General features: G+C 44.4%; 2 protein-coding genes across 2 annotated transcripts in view; both read left to right on the top strand.

Annotated features, from left to right (window-relative positions):
* The window catches only part of LOC306913719 (uncharacterized protein), a gene marked incomplete at its 3' end in the record, with an annotated part of 6,690 nt that extends 3,945 nt beyond the window's left edge, over positions 1-2,745 (top strand). The window contains exon 3 of the mRNA XM_079490533.1: positions 2,670-2,745. Within this exon, the coding sequence (XP_079346659.1) occupies positions 2,670-2,745 (76 nt within the window). The remainder of the gene's footprint in view (positions 1-2,669) is intronic.
* Positions 2,622-25,080, top strand: ctsa (cathepsin A). Its single transcript, XM_079491718.1, has 15 exons — positions 2,622-2,741; positions 5,253-5,425; positions 6,550-6,661; positions 6,827-6,877; positions 8,285-8,371; positions 10,017-10,172; positions 13,244-13,420; positions 14,276-14,367; positions 15,367-15,445; positions 15,687-15,787; positions 17,274-17,321; positions 19,798-19,873; positions 20,133-20,222; positions 22,142-22,243; positions 22,700-25,080. Exons 2-15 carry the CDS (start codon positions 5,259-5,261, stop codon positions 22,781-22,783), a joined length of 1,422 nt encoding a protein of 473 aa, XP_079347844.1. The 5' UTR covers positions 2,622-2,741; positions 5,253-5,258; the 3' UTR covers positions 22,784-25,080.

The raw sequence follows: 25,080 nt of genomic DNA, 5'->3' as shown, positions 1-25,080 counted from the left end.
GAGGCCACAGCGTTTTTTTTTACGAAATGCGGCAATATGGTAGAGGGCTATGTCGGCCTGCTTAGACACGAAACCCACAACCTGTGGCCAAAGGGTGGCGCTACAGTACACAATTGAATAATGCAAACTTTGAACGTTTGACAATGAAACTTCAATACGCATGCAGTATGTGTCTCCTCGCGAGGAACACATGTGGTATGGGGACTTATATGACCTACCTGGGACCTATAGATCTCCCACCAGTTTGAATTATAATTGCGTTGCTGTCGGGAGGAAACCTCCTAACTCCATTTTTGAGGTTTTCGATTTTTGTTGTTGTTGTTGCATAAATCAGTGCTATTGAACACCCTTTACGTCTGTGTGTTGTTTTGAACATATAGAGCGTCTCAGTCCCGCCTCCTACCCTGGACCAGGAAATGAAACCCAATGCATTTTCCTCATAGACATTTCTTAAAGTATTTATTTAAAGACGGTTACGCCGCGGACAAAGCCAACTCGAGTCGTGACAACTCATGACAACACAAACAATATTTTGGACCAAACAAATAATTAGAAAGAAGAAAAAAACGGCAGGTTACAACACTTTTTTTGTTGTTTTTCTTCTTTGTAATTATTTGTATGATCCAAAATATTGTTTGTGTTGTCATGAGTTGTCACGACTCGAGTTGGCTTTGTCCGCGGCGTAACCGTCTTTAAATAAATACTTTAAGAAATGTCTATGAGAATAATGCATTGGGTTTCATTTCCTGGTCCAGGGTAGGAGGCGGGACTGCGACGCTCTATAGAACCAATGGAAAGTAGTAAAAAGTGCTTTGGACAAAACCTCTTAACTCCATTGGACCCTCAAACTGTCTGCTATAACAGCTAACTCCACCAGATCTCTAGCCTGGCTAATAACAGCTAACTCCACCAGATCTCTAGCCTGGCTAATCAGCCGTTGGCACAAGAACAATTGCCTGCCGGCGGAGTGATTTGAGTCTGTCTTATTAGCCAGGCTACCAGGTCTTATTAGCCAGGCTACCAGGTCTTATTAGCCAGGCTACCAGGTCTTATTAGCCAGGCTACCAGGTCTTATTAGCCAGGCTACCAGGTCTTATTAGCCAGGCTACCAGGTCTTATTAGCCAGGCTACCAGGTCTTATTAGCCAGGCTACCAGGTCTTATTAGCCAGGCTACCAGATCTTATTAGCCAGGCTACCAGGTCTTATTAGCCAGGCTACCAGATCTCTTATTAGCCAGGCTACCAGATCTTATTAGCCAGGCTACCAGATCTTATTAGCCAGGCTACCAGGTCTTATTAGCCAGGCTACCAGATCTTATTAGCCAGGCTACCAGGTCTTATTAGCCAGGCTACCAGGTCTTATTAGCCAGGCTACCAGGTCTTATTAGCCAGGCTACCAGGTCTTATTAGCCAGGCTACCAGGTCTTATTAGCCAGGCTACCAGGTCTTATTAGCCAGGCTACCAGGTCTTATTAGCCAGGCTACCAGATCTTATTAGCCAGGCTACCAGATCTTATCCTATTAGCCAGGCTACCAGATCTTATTAGCCAGGCTACCAGGTCTTATTAGCCAGGCTACCAGATCTTATTAGCCAGGCTACCAGGTCTTATTAGCCAGGCTACCAGGTCTTATTAGCCAGGCTACCAGGTCTTATTAGCCAGGCTACCAGGTCTTATTAGCCAGGCTACCAGGTCTTATTAGCCAGGCTACCAGGTCTTATTAGCCAGGCTACCAGGTCTTATTAGCCAGGCTACCAGGTCTTATTAGCCAGGCTACCAGGTCTTATTAGCCAGGCTACCAGGTCTTATTAGCCAGGCTACCAGATCTTATTAGCCAGGCTACCAGATCTTATCCTATTAGCCAGGCTACCAGATCTTATTAGCCAGGCTACCAGGTCTTATTAGCCAGGCTACCAGATCTTATTAGCCAGGCTACCAGGTCTTATTAGCCAGGCTACCAGGTCTTATTAGCCAGGCTACCAGATCTTATTAGCCAGGCTACCAGGTCTTATTAGCCAGGCTACCAGGTCTTATTAGCCAGGCTACCAGGTCTTATTAGCCAGGCTACCAGGTCTTATTAGCCAGGCTACCAGATCTTATTAGCCAGGCTACCAGATCTTATTAGCCAGGCTACCAGGTCTTATTAGCCAGGCTACCAGATCTTATTAGCCAGGCTACCAGGTCTTATTAGCCAGGCTACCAGGTCTTATTAGCCAGGCTACCAGGTCTTATTAGCCAGGCTACCAGATCTCCGCCTCTCATGGAAGTAATTGACAATACTGTATATATAAAGTCACAACGCCAACTTTGATGAGGCGGTATTGCTTTGTTTTAAAAATATAAGGTTTTCTTAATTAATTTCTTGAAAAATTAATTAAGAAAACCTGTAAGGGTGGACCTTACAACCTGTAAGGGTGGACCTGTAAGGGTCCATTTGGTTTCATTTTACACTCTCAAGACTTAAAGATCTAATAAGGGTCCATTTGGTTACCAACTCTCCACCTGGAACCCCCTCAAGGACCACTGGTACAACTATTGTAGTTTTAGTGTAGGGAGGGAGGACGTGTCCATTCCTTCTTTACATGGCCTTCTAAAAACACTTCCCATCTGATGACGTATGTGTCCACTCCTTCCTCACGTGGTCACGTGATCCGTGTCATATGACCGCAGTGATTTCCGCGTTCATAAAGGCAGCTGCGAGGAGTCAACAGAACCTCTCCTCCTCATCCTCTTCAGTCTCTGGTAACAATTAATCACTTTAATTCAACTCAACCTTTTAATTAAACGTTTAGCCGTATGTTTTAATGAAGCGCCGTTGTTTTTAATTAAAACGTTAATGAGTTAGTACACTTGAAAGTGGTGTTAATTAAACTAAAGTTACCCATAATGAGGAAATGATATGATTCTTCCTTCATGAAGTTAGCGGATCTGCTGAAGCTCAACAACGCTTTCTTTTTTTTTTTGTCTGCTCATTTCTTAAATTTGTGTTTAATCTGTATCCTGACTCCCTTCTCTGCCCTGGTTTTAATACAATTGGTATAATAAAAAGCTGGAGAGACATGAAATGAAATGAAATCTATATTTACCCAGGGTATCTGGGCTAAGCTCAAGAACTTGTTTCCAGCCAGGCCCTGCTCATAGAACACATTTCATCGTAGTGGTTGATGCCTTGTTCAAGGGCATTTCAGCGGTGGTAATTTTAACGTGTCGGACGGCTGGTTCGAACTGGGAACCTTCCGGTATCTAGACCGCGCCGCTATCCGTTCGGCCACCGCTGCCACAAACATGGAGACTCCTGTTACCAAACAAACACACTACTACAGCAATGAGTACTGTCACAACATGGAGCTTTTTAACACTTATTTTAAGCAAAGAAAATCACTTGACCTACCTTAAATGTCTGAAAATACACATTAACATGATGCCAGCCAACATATTAGAAATCATTGTACAAAACGACGACAAAAAAAAACATTTGTTTCCCCTATCTATGAGATGGTTTAATTTGCAACACAATTCTGTACAATATTGTCTAGTACCTGCTTTATCTCACTCAGCTATGAGGGGTCCTTAAGTTGTCCTGGGAGACTTTCAGACCACTATTGGCCTAATGCCACAGTTGGTTCAACCATCCACTTGTAATGAACTTGAAGGAAGCGCTTCACTTAAAGATGGAGTGCTGTGTTTTTTGAGTGTTGCAACCACTCCTATAGACAGCTATGTGTGTCCCTGGGTCTGTCTGTCCAAGCACGGAAATGGCGTTATAGTCTGTTCACCACCAAGTGTCACTGTTGCACAGCCTAACACACACACAGGCCAGGGAGGAGGGCTTGTACAGTACAGTACAGTACAGTACAGTACAGTACAGCACCACTCACTTCAGACAGGTCTGTTTTTTCTCCCACCCTAAAGGTGGCCTTACACTAGCCGATTCTGAAATCTGATAGCACCACACACTACAGGATAATCTGATAGCACCACACACTACAGGATAATCTGATAGCACCACACACTACAGGATAATCTGATAGCACCACACACTACAGGATAATCTGATAGCACCACACACTACAGGATAATCTGATAGCACCACACACTACAGGATAATCTGATAGCACCACACACTACAGGATAATCGGAGCGGGGCAGAGCAAATATCAAACATTCTTGATGTGGATCGGGCCGATCACGCTTTGAGCGGTCGGGCACCCCCTGAGCGTCAATAATGCCCGATTATCGGCTAGTGTAAGACCACCTTAACCCATGATCAACAGGTGGTATTATTATTTAAGGATATTGGTTTTGTTTTCTCATTGGAGACCCTCTGCTACAGCAGTGGGTCTCAGAGTGTCCATGAGTGGGTTCCAACTTCCAAACCAATGACCCCGTCCCGAACTCAGAGGCCTCATCAGTGGCGTGCAGCCGTGCACAGACATTTAGGGGACAGGTGTAAACCGGGCAGGTGTAAACACAGGGCACCTTGTGCAGCGCGTGGAACCGGCCGGTTGCCTTAATAGAGTGAGATTTATAGGTTTTGGAGCCTACTTAATATATTTAAGCGTTTTATCAAGAATTGATCAATGTCACCATGGTCCACATACTGTACAAAAAAAATCAAAAGGCACATTTGTCCCGAGGGAAAAGGCAGGGGGTGCTCTAGCACCCCCTAGTGTCTATCTGTGCACGCCACTGGGCCTCATTCACACGCATATGTTCATGCAATTCCAATGGGAGTCACATGGTTTGACCAAACAGTGTTCGATGAGGCAGCAATCAAATAAATGTTTGGCCAAACCATGTGACTCCCATTGGAAGTGCACTCGGGCAGCCATTCATCCCAGACAGAGCACATACCATACGTGTGCACGAGGCCCTAGAGTGTACAAATGGTCCATTTGGTTACATTATTTGTACACTTGAGTTATGGGGGTCTGTGTTCTAATGAAGGGTGCTCAAATTAGGGAACAGGTATATTTAAAATGTGTTTTTTTTTTTTTTGCATATTTTTTCAACATTTCTAACTCTACTTTACAAATCTTGTAAAAAAGGGTATTTACAATATAATGTATAATGATGCAATGTGACAATGCTGTAATGCAGCCTGTTCACAGCACAGATCTTTTCACTGTATTGCTATTCTATTTACAGTCCACTGAATTGTCCAGTATAGCCAAATGTAACTAGGTGTGAAAGTGTCTCGTAATTGGCTGTTTGTGATTTAATGAGCTGTAGCTTCTCTTCTCTTCCTTATAGGTGAAGATGTGTGGTGTAGTGGCATTGGTTGTCCTGCTGGGGTCGCTGCTGGGCAGTGAATGTGCTCCAGAAGCAGACGAGATCAAGTTCCTTCCTGGGCTGCAGAAACAGGCCAACTTCAAACAGTACTCTGGTTACCTGACCGTTAACGATGGGAAGCACCTGCACTACTGGTTAGTATTAATTATTAATGATTACATTTAGGGGTAGACATTAGTATTACTGGCCCCACCATTCTAACCTCTGGCCCTACAACATTGGTCAGGTATTACTATTGGAAAACAAACAAATTTGATCAGATCTTTCCACCAAAAAAAATGTAATGTTTCGAATTGTAAGAAAATGTTCTCGTTTGCAACACAGTGTGAAAGCACATTCCTCACACATTGTTTCAGCTCTGACTGAGACCTTCACCTCTGACCTCTGACTGAGACCTTCACCTCTGACCTCTGACTGAGACCTTCACTCCCAGATAAGATCACACATTGTTTCAGCTCTGACTGAGACCTTCACCTCTGACCTCTGACTGAGACCTTCACCTCTGACCTCTGACTGAGACCTTCACCTCTGACCTCTTGACTGAGACCTTCACCTCTGACCTCTGACTGAGACCTTCACCTCTGACCTCTGACTGAGACCTTCACCTCTGACCTCTGACCTCTGACTGAGACCTTCACTCCCAGATAAGATCACACATTGTTTCAGCTCTGACTGAGACCTTCACTCCCAGATAAGATTGAACTTGTAGATTGGCTATTTTTGCCAAAGCAGTTTGGGGGGGTTTAATAGGCAACATCCATCCATCTTCAACCGCTTATCCGTAGTCTGGTCGCAGGGGCAACAGATAAGGGACTAAATTCTTTCCGCTCCTATGCCACCAAAATGTGGAACGCCCTACCAACAGCCATTAAGACATGCAAATCCCTTGGCTCCTTCAAAACCGCTCTCAAAGGGCACCTACGGACGGCTGCAATTCGAAACTGGCCCCCGTGAAATCTGAATCCTCCCCCCACTGCCCACCCCTTTTTCCCGTCACTGTATACGTTTCTTTTACCTGCTTTATGATGAATTCCTGTTCTGTTCTTTGACTATATAGAAGTGTCTATTTGTACGTCTCTAAATGTTTTGATAAATTGAACAAGGTGGACCCTCTTGTAAACAAGTGTAATGCTTTATTGGGTTGTCCACTCACAGTTAACGGTCTTTGTATTGAGTGCTTGAAATGTACTGTAATTCTGCAAACTGTTAATAAATATTTCAATCAATGTAATGGTGATGATTATTATAATTTCTCTAGGTTTGTAGCGTCTCAGAGCCAGCCCTCTCAGGACCCTGTGGTCCTGTGGTTGAATGGAGGTCCAGGTTGCAGCTCTCTGGATGGACTGCTGACCGAACACGGACCCTTCCTGGTAAACATGTTTAATACGATCCACTATTCATGATAAAACCATGTTTATGATCCACTATTCATGATAGAACCATGTTTATGATCCACTATTCAAGTTTATTTATTTAAGTGTAAAGTTCATTATGCTAGATGTGTTTATTTATTAATTCATGCAATAATGTTTCAGATCCAGGATGATGGAATGTCTCTAGAATACAACCCTTACTCCTGGAATATGGTCAGTGTTACAACTACTAGTGTGTGTGTGTGTGTGTGTGTGTGTGTGTGTGTGTGTGTGTGTGTGTGTGTGTGTGTGTGTGTGTGTGTGTGTGTGTGTGTGTGTGTGTGTGTGTGTGTGTGTGTGTGTGTGTGTGTGTGTGTGTGTGTGTGTGTGTGTGTGTGTGTGTGTGTGTGTGTGTGTGTGTGTGTGTGTGTGTGTGTGTGTGTGTGTGTGTGTGGACAGAATTATTGAATAAATCAAGATTAAGAGTCCCGTCTTGTTCTAGCACACGTAGGCTATCTCATATTTGTCGGTTTTCGCCCTGTGTATTCCTGTGTGAGAGTCTAGAGAGAGAAGCGTCCTGTGTCTGTCTCACACATGGGGGCGGCTGTGGCTCAGGAGGTAGAGCAGGTCGTCCAATGATCCATGGGTCGGCGGTTCGAATCCCGGCTCCTCCTGGCTACATGTCGAAGTGTCCTTGGGCAAGACACTGAACCCCAAATTGCTCCCGATGTGCTGGTTGGTACCTTGCATGGCTTCCGCCGCCATCGTTGTATGAATGTGTGTGTGAATGGGTGAATGTGCATTACCTATGTAAAGCGCCTTGGATAAAGGCGCTATATAAATGCACCATTTACACATGTATCACAGGATCCTGCACCTACATGCGACGTCAAAATGAATTGGAATAAAAACAAATGTTGTGTGCGTGCGTGCGTGCGTGCGTGCGTGAGTGCGTGCGTGCGTGCGTCACCTTATCAATCCATTGAATTGTCAAGTTGTCATGAATTGTCACCCATTCGTCTGGGCCCAGTAGGTCCCTACTGGCCTACCAGGAGATTCTGGTAGACGCGGTTAGGGTTAACCCTCACGTGACAGCACAGGCATTAACATGGTGTCAACGATAGAACTGGCTGACAGCGTCTACCAGAATCTCCTGGTAGGCCAGTAGGGACCTACTGGGCCCAGACGAATGGGTGACAATTCATGACAACTTGACAATTCAATGGATTGATAAGGTGGGGATCGGGTGCACCACCACAGATATAATAATTTACTTCAAAAAGAGACTCCTGTAGCGTGAAATACTTAACGATCTGACGACTAACAGTCCTACCATGTGGACGAGTCCTTACCTAACCCTGATTGGTCTCATGTTCCTGTCCTACCATGTGTACGAGTCCTTACCTAACCCTGATTGGTCTCATGTTCCTGTCCTACCATGTGGACGAGTCCTTACCTAACCCTGATTGGTCTCATGTTCCTGTCCTTCACCATGTGTACGAGTCCTTACCTAACCCTGATTGGTCTCATGTTCCTGTCCTACCATGTGTACGAGTCCTTACCTAACCCTGATTGGTCTCATGTTCCTGTCCTTCACCCTGGTTTGTCACATAACCTGCTCCTGTCCCCTGCTGCTGTTAGATTGCCAACGTGTTGTACCTGGAATCACCAGCAGGGGTGGGATTCTCCTGGTCGGACGACCGCCGCTACGCCACCAACGACACAGAGGTCAGTGACCTTTCATATTCAACCAATGAAATCCTCCCCATTTTCAACCATATCTTCATGTGAAATGGTCCACTCTACACTAATGCTCATTGGTATGGAGTATTTATATGCATGTTAATTACTGCTCTGCTGTAACACATTGTGAACAGATCAACAATACAGTAAAACAACAGCACTGAAAGGTGCTTTATAAATGCATTACCTTACCATATTCCAGGTTTCTCAACAACTACCTCGCCCTGAAGGAGTTTAGTGTAGTTTTGTAGAGTTGTGTAGTTATTGTGGTGTTATGTATATGACAAATGCCTACTGAAGATACCTGGGACTAAACTAAAAACAAAGGGCGACCGGGCTTTGGAGTGGTTGCTCCTACTCTTTGGAATGCCCTGCCCCTCATGTTAAAAATCACACCCGTGTGAACTGAGTGGTGTAAGGTCTTATATAGACTGATCAGCTGTGGTCTGTCGTAATGTCTGACGTAATGAAATCACACCCGTGTGAACTGAGTGGTGTAAGGTCTTATATAGACTGATCAGCTGTGGTCTGTCGTAATGTCTGACGTAATGAAATCACACCCGTGTGAACTGGGTGACCATAGCAACCATGCTCATTTTTGAGTGGTGTAAACCACTCCTACAACTGGCTTTGTTTGTGCAGAAAAAATGAGCATGGTTGCTATGTTCACCCTGTTCACCGGGGTGTGATTTCATTACGTCAGACATGATTTCATTACGTCAGACAGGCTATATTACACCACTCAGTTCACACGGGTGATTTTTTTTTGGTACGGACAGACACGTAAACTAACAAAGCCAGTTGTAGGAGTGGTTTACACCACTCAAAAAATGCTGAGTCAGACTCCTTTAAGAGAAAGCTAAAGACACATTTATTTCCGTATTTATTTTACCTGACATATTTAGTTCTTACCTGACATATTTAGTTCTTACCTGACATATTTAGTTCTTACCTGACATATTTTTACGTATGTGTTGTGATTCTGCCTCTATTTTACTATTTTTACATGCCTATGTTTTGAGATTTTGCCTGTTATTGTGCTATGTTTTCCTGTTTGGTTTTAACTTGTTGTTTGTTCTGTGTTCTGTTCAGCACCTTGTGACTTTGTCTTGAAAGGTGCTTTACAAATAAAATGTACTTACTTACTATATTCTAGGTGTCTCGCCCCTGAAGGAGTTTAGTAGTGTTGTGTAGTTATTTTAGTGTAGTGTAAACGTTGTGTTGTATTCCAGCCAGGTGTCTCAACAACTACCTGGTGCTGAGGGAGTTTAGTGTAGTTTTGTAGAGTTGTGTTCTCATGTTGTTGTTGTGTTGTATTCCAGGTGTCTCTCAACAACTACCTCGCCCTGAAGGAGTTTAGTGTAGTTTTGTAGAGTTGTGTAGTTATTGTGGTGTCCTGTTAACGTTGTTGTGTTGTCTTCCAGGTGTCTCTCAACAACTACCTGGCCCTGAAGGAGTTTAGTGTAGTTTTGTAGAGTTGTGTAGTTATTGTGGTGTCATGTTAACGTTGTTGTGTTGTATATTCCAGGTGTCTCTCAACAACTACCTGGCCCTGAAGGAGTTTAGTGTAGTTTTGTAGAGGTGTGTAGTTATTGTGGTGTCATGTTAACGTTGTTGTGTTGTATTCCAGGTGTCTCTCAACAACTACCTCGCCCTGAAGGAGTTCTTCCGCTTGTTCCCAGAGTTCAGTCAGAACGAGTTGTTTCTGACAGGAGAGAGTTACGGAGGAATCTACATCCCTACGCTGGCCGAGAGGGTGATGGAGGACAGCACCTTAAACCTACAGGTAATTAACCAAATGAACCCTACGCTGGCCGAGAGGGTGATGGAGGACAGCACCTTAAACCTACAGGTAATACTGTAACCAAATGAACCCTACGCTGGCCGAGAGGGTGATGGAGGACAGCACCTTAAACCTACAGGTAATTAACCAAATGAACCCTACGCTGGCCGAGAGGGTGATGGAGGACAGCACCTTAAACCTACAGGTAATTAACCAAATGAACCCTACGCTGGCCGAGAGGGTGATGGAGGACAGCACCTTAAACCTACAGGTAATACTGTAACCAAATGAACCCTACGCTGGCCGAGAGGGTGATGGAGGACAGCACCTTAAACCTACAGGTAATTAACCAAATGAACCCTACGCTGGCCGAGAGGGTGATGGAGGACAGCACCTTAAACCTACAGGTAATTAACCCTACGCTGGCCGAGAGGGTGATGGAGGACAGCACCTTAAACCTACAGGTAATTAACCAAATGAACCCTACGCTGGCCGAGAGGGTGATGGAGGACAGCACCTTAAACCTACAGGTAATTAACCCTACGCTGGCCGAGAGGGTGATGGAGGACAGCACCTTAAACCTACAGGTAATTAACCAAATGAACCCTACGCTGGCCGAGAGGGTGATGGAGGACAGCACCTTAAACCTACAGGTAATACTGTAACCTAATGAACCCTACGCTGGCCGAGAGGGTGATGGAGGACAGCACCTTAAACCTACAGGTAATACTGTAACCAAATGAACCCTACGCTGGCCGAGAGGGTGATGGAGGACAGCACCTTAAACCTACAGGTAATACTGTAACCAAATGAACCCTACGCTGGCCGAGAGGGTGATGGAGGACAGCACCTTAAACCTACAGGTAATACTGTAACCAAATGAACCCTACGCTGGCCGAGAGGGTGATGGAGGACAGCACCTTAAACCTACAGGTAATTAACCAAATGAACCCTACGCTGGCCGAGAGGGTGATGGAGGACAGCACCTTAAACCTACAGGTAATACTGTAACCAAATGAACCCTACGCTGGCCGAGAGGGTGATGGAGGACAGCACCTTAAACCTACAGGTAATACTGTAACCAAATGAACCCTACGCTGGCCGAGAGGGTGATGGAGGACAGCACCTTAAACCTACAGGTAATTAACCAAATGAACCCTACGCTGGCCGAGAGGGTGATGGAGGACAGCACCTTAAACCTACAGGTAATACTGTAACCAAATGAACCCTACGCTGGCCGAGAGGGTGATGGAGGACAGCACCTTAAACCTACAGGTAATACTGTAACCTAATGAACCCTACGCTGGCCGAGAGGGTGATGGAGGACGGCACCTTAAACCTACAGGTAATACTGTAACCTAATGAACCCTACGCTGGCCGAGAGGGTGATGGAGGACAGCACCTTAAACCTACAGGTAATTAACCAAATGAACCCTACGCTGGCCGAGAGGGTGATGGAGGACAGCACCTTAAACCTACAGGTAATTAACCAAATGAACCCTACGCTGGCCGAGAGGGTGATGGAGGACATCACATTAAACCTGCAGGTAATACTGTAACCAAATGAACCCTACGCTGGCCGAGAGGGTGATGGAGGACAGCACCTTAAACCTACAGGTAATTAACCAAATGAACCCTACGCTGGCCGAGAGGGTGATGGAGGACAGCACCTTAAACCTACAGGTAATACTGTAACCAAATGAACCCTACGCTGGCCGAGAGGGTGATGGAGGACAGCACCTTAAACCTACAGGTAATTAACCAAATGAACCCTACGCTGGCCGAGAGGGTGATGGAGGACAGCACCTTAAACCTACAGGTAATACTGTAACCAAATGAACCCTACGCTGGCCGAGAGGGTGATGGAGGACAGCACCTTAAACCTACAGGTAATACTGTAACCAAATGAACCCTACGCTGGCCGAGAGGGTGATGGAGGACAGCACCTTAAACCTACAGGTAATTAACCAAATGAACCCTACGCTGGCCGAGAGGGTGATGGAGGACAGCACCTTAAACCTACAGGTAATTAACCAAATGAACCCTACGCTGGCCGAGAGGGTGATGGAGGACGGCACCTTAAACCTACAGGTAATACTGTAACCAAATGAACCCTACGCTGGCCGAGAGGGTGATGGAGGACAGCACCTTAAACCTGCAGGTAATACTGTAACCAAATGAACCCTACGCTGGCCGAGAGGGTGATGGAGGACAGCACCTTAAACCTGCAGGTAATACTGTAACCTAATGAACCCTACGCTGGCCGAGAGGGTGATGGAGGACAGCACCTTAAACCTGCAGGTAATACTGTAACCAAATGAACCCTACGCTGGCCGAGAGGGTGATGGAGGACAGCACCTTAAACCTACAGGTAATTAACCAAATGAACCCTACGCTGGCCGAGAGGGTGATGGAGGACAGCACCTTAAACCTACAGGTAATACTGTAGGTTAAATGACAGATGTAGCCACTTGCGACCACACATGTCCCTAGAAACTAGCTAGCCTAGCCACCCAGTCTGCTGCACTCTGGGAGAACAGAGCAGCTGATTTCTTTGTTTTCATCAGGTGTTCCTATAGAGCGTCGCAGTCCCGCCCCCTTTCATGACGACGCCAGGCCCAGGAAATTAATCCCAATGCATTTTTCCCAGTCATTTCAAAAAGTATTTATTTAAAGACCTTTTAAGTGTCGTACGAAGCCAACTCGAGTCGTGACAAATCATGACAACAAACACAATATTTTGGCCCAAACAAATAATTACAAAGAAGAAAAACAACAAAGTGTTGTAACCTGCTGTTTTTTTCTAATTATTTGTTCAGCCCGAAAAATTGTGTTTGTTGTCATGATTTGTCACGACAAGAGTTGTCTTTGTCCGCGGCGTATAAACGTCTTTAAATAAATACTTTCTGAAAAGTCTGAGGAAAATGAACGGATTTATTTTCCCGGTCTCGAGGGGGCGGGGCTGCGACGCTCTATTTCGACGTGGTTTAAGGCACGGCTAGAAAGCTGTTTCAACCAATCGGATTGCTTCCTCCGAAATGACCTGTATAATGTTTGTTGTTGTGCCGTTGCAGGGCGTTGCCGTGGGCAACGGCATGGCCAGCTACGAGATGAACGACAACTCTCTGGTGTACTTTGCGTATTACCACGGCCTTCTGGGCAGCGCGCTGTGGGCGGAGCTACAGGCCTTCTGCTGCCCCGAGGGGAAGTGTGACTTCTACAACGACCAGAACCAGAACTGCTCAGACGCCGTAAGTCTGACCAATCAGAAACTTGCTCCCGTTTAAAACCCATTCTGGGCGGGAACCCCTTTTGGTGTTGGCATTATGTTATGCTTTAGCTATTGAAAAATAGCAGATCTACAAGCTCATAGCCCACGAGCTTGTAGGTCTGCTATTTTTGAAAAATCAAAGAACGACTGCCCTGCTCCCATGTAAGTCTGACCAATCGGAACCCTGCTCCCATGTAAGTCTGACCAATCAGAATCCTGCTCCCATGTAAGTCTGACCAATCACTACCCTGCTCCCATGTAAGATTTTTGCAAAACACATTTTTGGAACAAAATGCCTCAAATTATCCAATTGCCATCCAAGGCGTAAGAACAAATGGCACCCTTTTCACATTGGCCTATTATAGATAGCGCCACCAGGAGGCCACAACCTGACCTGCCCTGGTGGAGACCTGTCCTATTATAGCGCCACCAGGAGGCCACAACCTGACCTGCCCTGGTGGAGACCTGTCCTGTTATAGTGCCACCAGGAGGCCACAACCTGACCTGCCCTGGTGGAGACCTGTCCTATTATAGCGCCACCAGGAGGCCACAACCTGACCTGTCCTGGTGGAGACCTGTCCTATTATAGCGCCACCAGGAGGCCACAACCTGACCTGTCCTGGTGGAGGGGCACTTTTTCCTAGCATTTTTTTTTTTGTCTTTAAAAAAAGAAGCCGTTTTTACAGGTCGGCCTTATAAGTAAAACGAATCTGTCATTATTATTTGTGACCTCTGGTATTGTTTCTCCTCTGTCTGTCTCTACCCGTCTGTGTGTGTCTCTCTACCCGTCTGTGTCCCTCTACCTGTCTGTTCCTCTACCTGTCTGTGTGTCCAGCTGTCTGAGGTGCAGTACATCGTGTACAGTTCAGGACTCAACATGTACAACCTCTACGCTCCATGTCCTGGAGGGGTGAGACAGAAAGTCAGGTATGTCTGTCTTTGAATGTATTTATTTGAATGTATAATAAATCTTGACATTCAATATTGATTCAATATTTATGGACCCCATAAAGTACCTGTAAAATATGATACAAAATATCTCCAAAGTGATACTCTTTAACACCCCGATCGCCCAGGACGAAGTTCACCGTCCTTTCAATTAGTAGCGCCCAGGACGAAGTTTTATCAAAAAGACGAAGTTCATTGATATCAAAGCCGATCACTCCACAGCCTAGGAGCGCTTGTTGCGCAACATTTGATGTTGTGCAACAGTGGGACGTCATCGAAAATGCAATATTGACATAGATGGGTATTGGTAATCAATGTGTTTGCAATATTGACATAGATGGGTATTGGTAATCAATGTGTTTGCAATATTGACATAGATGGGTATTGGTAATCAATGTGTTTGCAATATTGACATAGATGGGTATTGGTAATCAATGTGTTTGCAATATTGACATAGATGGGTATTGGTAATCAATGCATTTCTTTATTGACTTAGATATGTATTGGTAATCAATGTGTTTCTTTATTGACATAGATATGTATTGGTAATCAATGTGTTTCTTTATTGACATAGATAGGTATTGGTAATCAATGTGTTTCTTTATTGACATAGATATGTATTGGTAATCAATGCATTTCTTTATTGACATAGATATGTATTGGTAATCAATGTGTTTCTTTATTGACATAGATAGGTATTGGTAATCAATGTGTTTCTGTATTGACATAGATAGGTATTGGTAATCAATGTGTTTCTTTATTGACATAGATGGGTATTGGTAATCAATGTGTTTCTTTATTGACATAGATATGTATTGGTAATCAATGTGTTTCTTTATTGACATAGATAGGTATTGGTAATCAATGTATTTCTTTATTGACAGAGGTTTTGATGATCAATGTGTTTCAGTATTGACAGAGGTTTTGATGATCAATATGTTTCAGTATTGACAGGTTTTGATGATCAATGTGTTTCAGTATTGACGCTGATGGTCTGGTGATCAGTTTTTTGGGGAACAATTTCATCAACCATCCGTCGATAAAGCTGTGGAAGCAGGTAATGTTATCGATCAGAGAACCTGATCTTTATCCCATTCTGGGCGGGAACCCCTTTTGGTGTTAACTAAGCATTATGTTATACTTTAGCTATTGAAAAATAGCAGATCTACAAGATCATAGCGCGCCACCGAGTGGCGCGCTACGAGCTTGTAGGTGTGCTATTTTTGAAAAATCGTAAAAATGCGGCTGATGAATCTGATTTATTGTTTATCTAATCAGGTTTTCTTCTTGTTGTGCAGAAGCTGCGCGGCGTGTCTTCGTTCTACCAGAAAGTGCGTCTGGACCCTCCGTGTACAAACTCCACCCCCTCCACCCTGTACCTCAACAACCCCTACGTCAGGTCATTAATCATTATTATTACATGGCTTGGTTGAATGCTTGATTCTGATTGGTCAATCGCTTAATTCAGCGGTGAGTTATCTCATGATAATGACCGCTCCGCTGTATAATGACCGCTGCCTAATCAAACCCTCTGAGCACCACCAGCTGCGCGGCTGCGCCCGCTTGATTTACTGCCGTTTCCAACATAACAGCCATGTAAACACACACACTACTGACACACAATGTAATTTACAGCTAAACATTGCTCTTAAAAATGTTTTTGAAAACATTTGAGCGAGAAATAGACGAAGCAGCTGGACCCGAAAATGGATTCTATTTGATCAACTCACTTCCTTGTTTTCCGACAGTGCTTCAGCCCTGCAGCTGGGCAGACGCAGCCAGCGCGAAGTTATGGAATACTTTTTTTGTTGTGTTTTGGATCAATGGATTAATTTATGTTAGTTAGCCATGTAATAAGCGGGATAATATCTGGCTAGGTGGTCATTGTCGGGAGATAATTCACCGACAGGGAGTGTAACCACCTCGGCTTCGCCTCGGTGGTTAAACTCCCTGTCGGTGAATTATCTCCCGACAATGACCACCTAGCCAGATATTATCCCTTACTTATTAACCCCTACGTCAGGTCATTATTATTAACCCCTACGTCAGGTCATTATTATTAACCCCTACGTCAGGTCATTAATCATTATTATTAACCCCTACGTCAGGTCATTAATCATTATTATTATTAACCCCTACGTCAGGCCATTAATCATTATTATTAACCCCTACGTCAGGTCATTATTATTAACCCCTACGTCAGGTCATTAATCATTATTATTAACCCCTACGTCAGGTCATTAATCATTATTATTAACCCCTACGTCAGGTCATTATTATTAACCCCTACGTCAGGTCATTAATCATTATTATTAACCCCTACGTCAGGTCATTAATCATTATTATTAACCCCTACGTCAGGTCAATAATCATTATTATTAACCCCTACGTCAGGTCAGATAATAATAATCATTATTATTATCAACTCCTACGTCAGGTCAGATAATATTAATAATCATTATTATCAAGGTTGTCTTTATTGGTCTAACAACGGTAATGGAGCACATCCACTCTAGCCCAGGTGCTGGACTTTATCAGTCTCCCTTAGGATAACTTTGTCTTGGAGACAGAGTCACAGCTGCATACAAATAGCATGTACATATTCACAGAAAGAAAAGAGAACACCATGAAACACATCAACATGAAAACATTCCCTTGATAAAGTGCAACTAGTGAATAAAGTGCATCTAGTCCGTTATGGTTGCTGCCATTTAGCAGTCTCTGATTAATCATTTTGATTGACAGAGGAACAAATTAATGTTTAACCCATTCTGGAAAGGAACCCCTTTTGGTGTTTTAAAGCATTATGTTATACTTACAATACGTCAGGTCAGCTCTCCGTTTTTGATTATTATAATCATTATTATTCTTATCCCCTGCGTCAGGTCAGCTCTTCACATCAGCTCTGACGCTCTGGACTGGGTCATCTGCAGGTAACGACAGCTTTATACGACACCCATTATAGACCTCCGTGTCGCTTATAGGACCCCCATTATAGACCCCATGTCTCTATAGGACCCCCATTATAACTCTGTTATAGGTATAGGCTTTAGTTCCGACACTATTATTGGTCCGACAGTCATTAGACCGACAACCTACCTCAAACCCTAACCTAAGCACGGGAGCAGCGCATGTTCGACTGCATGTCGGACTCATGCTCTGCCGGAATTACCATCGGATCCCAGGTATAGGACCCCCATAACACCTGTTATTATAGGTATAGGACCCCCATAACACCTGTTATTATAGGTATAGGACCCCCATAACACCTGTTATTATAGGTATAGGACCCCCATGACACCTTATTATAGGTATAGGACCCCCATAACACCTCTGTTATTATTGGTATAGGACCCCATAACACCTGTTATTATAGGTATAGGACCCCATAACACCTGTTATTATAGGTATAGGACCCCCATAACACCTGTTATTATAGGTATAAGACCCCCATAACACCTCTGTTATTATAGGTATAGGACCCCCATAACACCTGTTATTATAGGTATAGGACCCCCATAACACCTGTTATTATAGGTAGAGGACCCCCATAACACCTGTTATTATAGGTATAGGACCCCCATAACACCTGTTATTATAGGTATAGGACCCCCATAACACCTGTTGTTATAGGTATAGGACCCCCATAACACCTGTTGTTATAGGTATAGGACCCCCATAACACCTGTTATTATAGGTATAGGACCCCCATAACACCTGTTATTATAGGTATAGGACCCCCTTTAACACCTGTTGTTATAGGTATAGGACCCCCATAACACCTGTTGTTATAGGTATAGGACCCCCATAACACCTGTTATTATAGGTATAGGACCCCCATAACACCTGTTATTATAGGTATAGGACCCCCTTTAACACCTGTTGTTATAGGTATAGGACCCCCATAACACCTGTTGTTATAGGTATAGGACCCCCATAACACCTGTTATTATAGGTATAGGACCCCCATAACACCTCTGTTATTATAGGTATAGGACCCCCATAACACCTGTTATTATAGGTATAGGACCCCCATAACACCTGTTATTATAGGTATAGGACCCCCATAACACCTGTTATTATAGGTGTAGGACCCCCATAACACCTGTTATTATAGGTATAGGACCCCCCATAACACCTGTTATTATAGGTATAGGACCCCCATAACACCTGTTATTATAGGTATAGGACCCCCATAACACCTCTGTTATTATAGGTATAGGACCCCCATAACACCTCTGTTATTATAGGTATAGGACCCCCATAACACCTGTTATTATAGGTATAGGACCCCCATAACACCTGTTATTATAGGTATAGGACCCCCATAACACCTGTTATTATAGGTATAGGACCCCCATAACACCTGTTGTTATAGGTATAGGACCCCCATAACACCTGTTATTATAGGTATAGGACCCCCATAACACCTGTTATTATAGGTATAGGACCCCCATAACACCTCTGTTATTATAGGTATAGGACCCCCATAACACCTGTTGTTATAGGTATAGGACCCCCATAACACCTGTTATTATAGGTATAGGACCCCCATAACACCTGTTATTATAGGTATAGGACCCCCATAACACCTGTTATTATAGGTATAGGACCCCCCATAACACCTGTTATTATAGGTATAGGACCCCCATAACACCTGTTATTATAGGTATAGGACCCCCATAACACCTGTTGTTATAGGTATAGGACCCCCATAACACCTGTTGTTATAGGTATAGGACCCCCATAACACCTGTTGTTATAGGTATAGGACCCCCATAACACCTGTTATTATAGGTATAGGACCCCCATAACACCTGTTGTTATAGGTATAGGACCCCCATAACACCTGTTGTTATAGGTATAGGACCCCATAACACCTGTTATTATAGGTATAGGACCCCCATAACACCTCTGTTATTATAGGTATAGGACCCCATAACACCTGTTATTATAGGTATAGGACCCCCATAACACCTGTTATTATAGGTATAGGACCCCCATAACACCTGTTATTATAGGTATAGGACCCCCATAACACCTGTTGTTATAGGTATAGGACCCCCATAACACCTGTTATTATAGGTATAGGACCCCCATAACACCTGTTATTATAGGTATAGGACCCCCATAACACCTGTTGTTATAGGTATAGGACCCCCATAAAACCTGTTATTATAGGTATAGGACCCCCATAACACCTCTGTTATTATAGGTATAGGACCCCCATAACACCTGTTATTATAGGTATAGGACCCCCATAACACCTGTTATTATAGGTATAGGACCCCCATAACACCTGTTATTATAGGTATAGGACCCCCATAACACCTGTTATGGGGGTCACAAACAATAAATATTATGACTCCAACAGTGTACTCATCCAGCCTTTTCTCCGTCCTGTTTCAGCTCTGAGGTCAACCTGAGCTACGGTCGAGTTTACATGGACATGAAGAAACAATACCTCAAACTCCTGGGCAGTTTGGTGAGTCCTATAAAACGATACCTTTTTTTTTGTGTTGGTCAATTTATTAATTTATGTTGGGTAGCCATGTAATAAGCGGGATAATATCTGGCTAGGTGGTCATCGTCGGGATATAATCCACCTTGGCTTCGCCTCGATGGTTAAACTCCCTGAATTATCTCCCAACAATGACCACCTAGCCAGATATTATCCCTTACATAATGTACAAATGTTCTGGTGTATAATGGGGGCGTGCGTGTATGTGTTCTGTGTATTTCAGAAGTATCGTGTTCTGGTGTACAATGGGGACGTGGACATGGCCTGTAACTTCATGGGAGATGAATGGTTTGTGGAGTCGCTGCAGCAGGAGGTAGGATAACGTGGAGGCTGAAGCGTACGTAGGTTAACGTGGAGGCTGAACCGTACGTAGGTTAACGTGGAGGCTGAACCGTACCTAGGTTAACGTGGAGGCTGAACCGTAGGTAGGTTAACGTGGAGGCTGAACCGTAGGTAGGTTAACGTGGAGGCTGAACCGTACGTAGGTTAACGTGGAGGCTGAAGCGTACGTAGGTTAACGTGGAGGCTGAACCGTACGTAGGTTAACGTGGAGGCTGAACCGTACCTAGGTTAACGTGGAGGCTGAACCGTAGGTAGGTTAACGTGGAGGCTGAACCGTACATGGGTTAACGTGGAGGCTGAACCCTACGTAGGTTAACGTGGAGGCTGAACCCTACGTAGGTTAACGTGGAGGCTGAACCGTAGGTAGGTTAACGTGGAGGCTGAACCGTAGGTAGGTTAACGTGGAGGCTGAACCGTACGTAGGTTAACGTGGAGGCTGAACCGTACGTAGGTTAACCTGGAGGCTGAACCATACGTAGGTTAACGTGGAGGCTGAACCCTAGGTAGGTTAACGTGGAGGCTGAACCGTACGTAGGTTAACGTGGAGGCTGAACCATACGTAGGTTAACGTGGAGGCTGAACCCTAGGTAGGTTAACGTGGAGGCTGAACCCTAGGTAGGTTAACGTGGAGGCTGAACCGTACCTAGGTTAACGTGGAGGCTGAAGCGTACCTAGGTTAACGTGGAGGCTGAAGCGTACATGGGTTAACGTGGAGGCTGAAGCATACGTAGGTTAGCGTGGAGGCTGAACCGTAGGTAGGTTAACGTGGAGGCTGAACCGTATGTAGGTTAACGTGGAGGCTGAACCGTAGGTAGGTTAACGTGGAGGCTGAACCGTATGTAGGTTAACGTGGAGGCTGAACCGTAGGTAGGTTAACGTGGAGGCTGAACCGTAGGTAGGTTAACGTGGAGGCTGAACCGTAGGTAGGTTAACGTGGAGGCTGAACCGTAGGTAGGTTAACGTGGAGGCTGAACCGTAGGTAGGTTAACGTGGAGGCTGAACCGTAGGTAGGTTAACGTGGAGGCTGAACCGTACGTAGGTTAACGTGGAGGCTGAACCATACGTAGGTTAACGTGGAGGCTGAACCGTAGGTAGGTTAACGTGGAGGCTGAACCGTACGTGGGTTAACGTGGAGGCTGAACCATACGTAGGTTAACGTGGAGGCTGAACCGTAGGTAGGTTAACGTGGAGGCTGAACCGTAGGTAGGTTAACGTGGAGGCTGAACCATACGTAGGTTAACGTGGAGGCTGAACCGTACGTAGGTTAACGTGGAGGCTGAACCGTACGTAGGTTAACGTGGAGGCTGAACCGTACGTAGGTTAACGTGGAGGCTGAACCGTACGTAGGTTAACGTGGAGGCTGAACCGTACGTAGGTTAACGTGAAGGCTGAACCCTACGTAGGTTAACGTGGAGGCTGAACCGTAGGTAGGTTAACGTGGAGGCTGAACCGTATGTAGGTTAACGTGGAGGCTGAACCGTATGTAGGTTAACGTGGAGGCTGAACCGTAGGTTAACGTGGAGGCTGAACCGTACATAGGTTAACGTGGAGGCTGAACCCTACGTGGGTTAACGTGGAGGCTGAACCGTACGTAGGTTAAAATGAGTAGAAGTTAAACTAGTCTTCCACATAACCTCTCGAGTAATGGTGAGAAAGTATCCAGTGAGAATAGTACTCACTGTTCATTCATCTTGTTTAATATTCTGAAGAAACTTGTGCAAAGTATTTTTCCACAGTACCATATCGTTGTTGTTGTTTTTATTTGCCAATGAATTATCCCTTCGCTAAGTCCCTCCCCAACCCGCCCTTGTCCAATACGCACGTTGGCAACGTGATTTAGGGGTCCTTTCCTTGACATGAACAGGTTTGAGAACCACTGGTTGTTTTTAGGTGGAGGTGAAACGTCGGACGTGGACTTATAAAGACGGACCCTCTGAGCAGGTTGGAGGATTCGTCAAGGAGTTCAGTAACCTCGCCTTCCTGACCGTCAAGGTACATCATATAAATATATATATATATATATATATATATATATAGACACACTTCAGTCACATCGCCTTCATATCATATACTGCTGATACCAACAGAAAATACTTTTTTTTTTTATATAGATCTTTTACTCTTGAGAGCGTTGCGGGTCCATTTGATTTCATTTTACACTATCAAGAGTTACATGATTGTTAACCATCTGCATTACTTAATTTACAAGAAGTCTAGTAGTCTACAGACTCTACACAATTTGAGAATGTAGAAAAGGTGTTATAATTTTCCACAACAAAACATATTCTTAGTTTTGGGTCTGAGCGGCTAAATGGTGGTCCCGTCACTCAGATGCTGAATAAATAATGGACCTCGACATGAAAAGGGTTGAAAACCACTGCTCTACAGGGTTCTGGTCACATGGTTCCCTCATTAATATTCATGTTGTCCTAACTCTTGTATTTGCAGGGTTCTGGTCACATGGTTCCCTCAGATAAACCAGCTGCTGCCTTCGCAATGTTCACTCGCTTCATCAAGAAACAGCCTTACTGAGACTGAGACCCCCCCCTTACTGAGACCCCCACCTTACTGAAGACTTACCCCCACCTTACTGAGAACACCACCCGATTCATCAACACCATACTGAAGACTACTGTAGCCCACTACCACGTTCACCCCATTCTTCAAGACCTTATAGTGAGACCACCACCCGACACAGACCTCCACCACCCGACACAGACCTCCACCACCCGACACAGACCTCCACCACCCGACACAGACCTCCACCACCCGACACAGACCTCCACCACCCGACACAGACCTCCACCACCCGACACAGACCTCCACCACCCGACACAGACCTCCAACACCCGACACAGACCTCCACCACCCGACACAGACCTCCACCACCCGACACAGACCTCCAACACCTGCACCCTCTCGTGGTGTTGCTCGGACTGCAGCACAATTAGATTTATTATTGTTTCTCAAAATCTGATCGTTGGAACTCTCTGCCTGCCCAACACGTTATTTACAAGCACTTATTGCATGTGGGGTTTGTGTATTCATCCATGCAGTGCCAAAGCATGGATCTACAAGCTCACAACGTGTTGGCATTATTGCAACAGCGGCTATTTTGAGCAAAGCCACACCTTCGTAGAACACATTTCTAAATCGGTCTGTTGTCCAGACTTTTATAAATCGCACTCTAATCTCATTTCAACCATCGAGGAAGGAATGGGGTTCACATCTGACTCATTGGAATATGTTTTCCATGTGTTTCTTCTGCTGTTCACACTTGATAAAACAAATTCTAATTACAGTCCTGAAATGAAATGAAATGAAATGATTACTATATTTACCCAGGGTATCTGGGCTAAGCTCAAGAACTTGTTTCCAGCCAGGCCCTGCTCATAGAACACATTTCATCGTAGTGGTTGATGCCTTGTTCAAGGGCTATTTGTACTGACTGTGAACCTCATTGAGAGCTCCATCCTACTGCCTATACCAGTGACTATCAACCCCTGAAGCCAAACTCCAATACCCAAAATCTGTGCCACTCCTTCGCTCCATCATGGCGGTGAAATCATGGCGGTGAAATCTCACTCCTTCGCTCCATCATGGCGGTGAAATCGGTGACCTGCTGAAATATTGTGACCATCTTGTGAACGTCACACAAGTTGCATTCAGGTCTTTAAATTCCTGCCATAAATACCACTAAGTAATGACTTACGTTTACACGATTGTCACACATTTCAGCAGGTCACCAATTCCACCGTAACACTGAGTTACGTGAGTGGCTGAGATTTTGTGGTATTTCTTTTTAGAATTCAGCTCTAGTGATTCTTCCAGTGTTTTCTTGACATTAAAGGAGAATTCCATACTAAAAGGCTTTCTTACCTTTCTTTGTAGTCGTTACGTCCCCACCAAAGAGGTCCAGGTGTTATTTTGTGCAAAAGCTCCTTATTGGCTATTTCCCCTACCATAAGCCCTAAATGAATTGAATGGGAATTGAATGGGGCTATGGGGTGTTGTGCTAATTCGCTTATTTCCTCATTGCTCAAAATTCTAATGTTTTTGTATATATCCTCTCTTCATAATGTAAATAATATCCCAAGCGGCACACTTTACTACTTATTTCGATGGAAATAAGCGAATTAGCACAACACCCCCCATTCAATGCAATGCAATTCATTGAGGGCTTATGGTAGGGGAAATAACCAATAAGGAGCTTTTGCACAAAAAAAACACCTGGACCTCTTTGGTGGGGACGTAACGACTACAAAGAAAGGTAAGAAATACTTCTAGCATGGAATTCTCCTTTAAGTCCAACTCCAGATGTTTTTGTACTGCTGGTTCTGTACAAGTTGAACATCTGGCTAATGATAGAAATATTGAACATTTATAAAATGAATAGAATCAGATGTAAAAGTCGATCAAATGGCCAAACGGTGGTTGTCTTCATGGTTTCTCAGATTCACAGACTAGACAGACAGACGTCTTGTGTTTGCCAGTATTACTATTCATATAGACATGTGGGAGTGGACCCTATGCCTTAAATCTACAACCAATCATATTTGGGTCTCTCTGCCTCTGCACTGATTGGTCACTGTAGCGACGCTGTGGTTGTCATAGCGACACATTGCTGTATTGTATTTCCTTTCCTGTGGTTTGATTGGACGATGTTGATTGATGCCACTGTAGCTTGGTTTCCATTGGACGATGTTGATTGATGCCACTGTAGCTTCATGGTTTCCATGGAATCAAAGGGAATTGCTGTTATGTTCTGTCTGATTTTTAATCGGATCAATAAATGTGATCAATAAATAATAAAGTGTGTTATGAAACCA

Source organism: Electrona antarctica (genome assembly GCF_951216825.1).
Source record: "Electrona antarctica genome assembly, chromosome: 21".
Taxonomy (NCBI): Eukaryota; Metazoa; Chordata; class Actinopteri; order Myctophiformes; family Myctophidae; genus Electrona; species Electrona antarctica.
The sequence above is the reverse complement of the archived record's forward strand: the minus strand, read 5'-3'. Positions and strand labels throughout refer to the sequence as shown.

Coding starts and splice junctions, on each gene's coding strand:
- ctsa (XM_079491718.1), top strand. CDS start 5,259: ATGTGTGGTGTAGTGGCATTGGTTGTCCTGCTGGGGTCGCTGCTGGGC. Junction 6,878..8,284: donor ACCCTTACTCCTGGAATATG/GTCAGTGTTACA, acceptor TGCTGCTGTTAG/ATTGCCAACGTGTTGTACCT. Junction 22,244..22,699: donor TCGCCTTCCTGACCGTCAAG/GTACATCATATA, acceptor TTGTATTTGCAG/GGTTCTGGTCACATGGTTCC.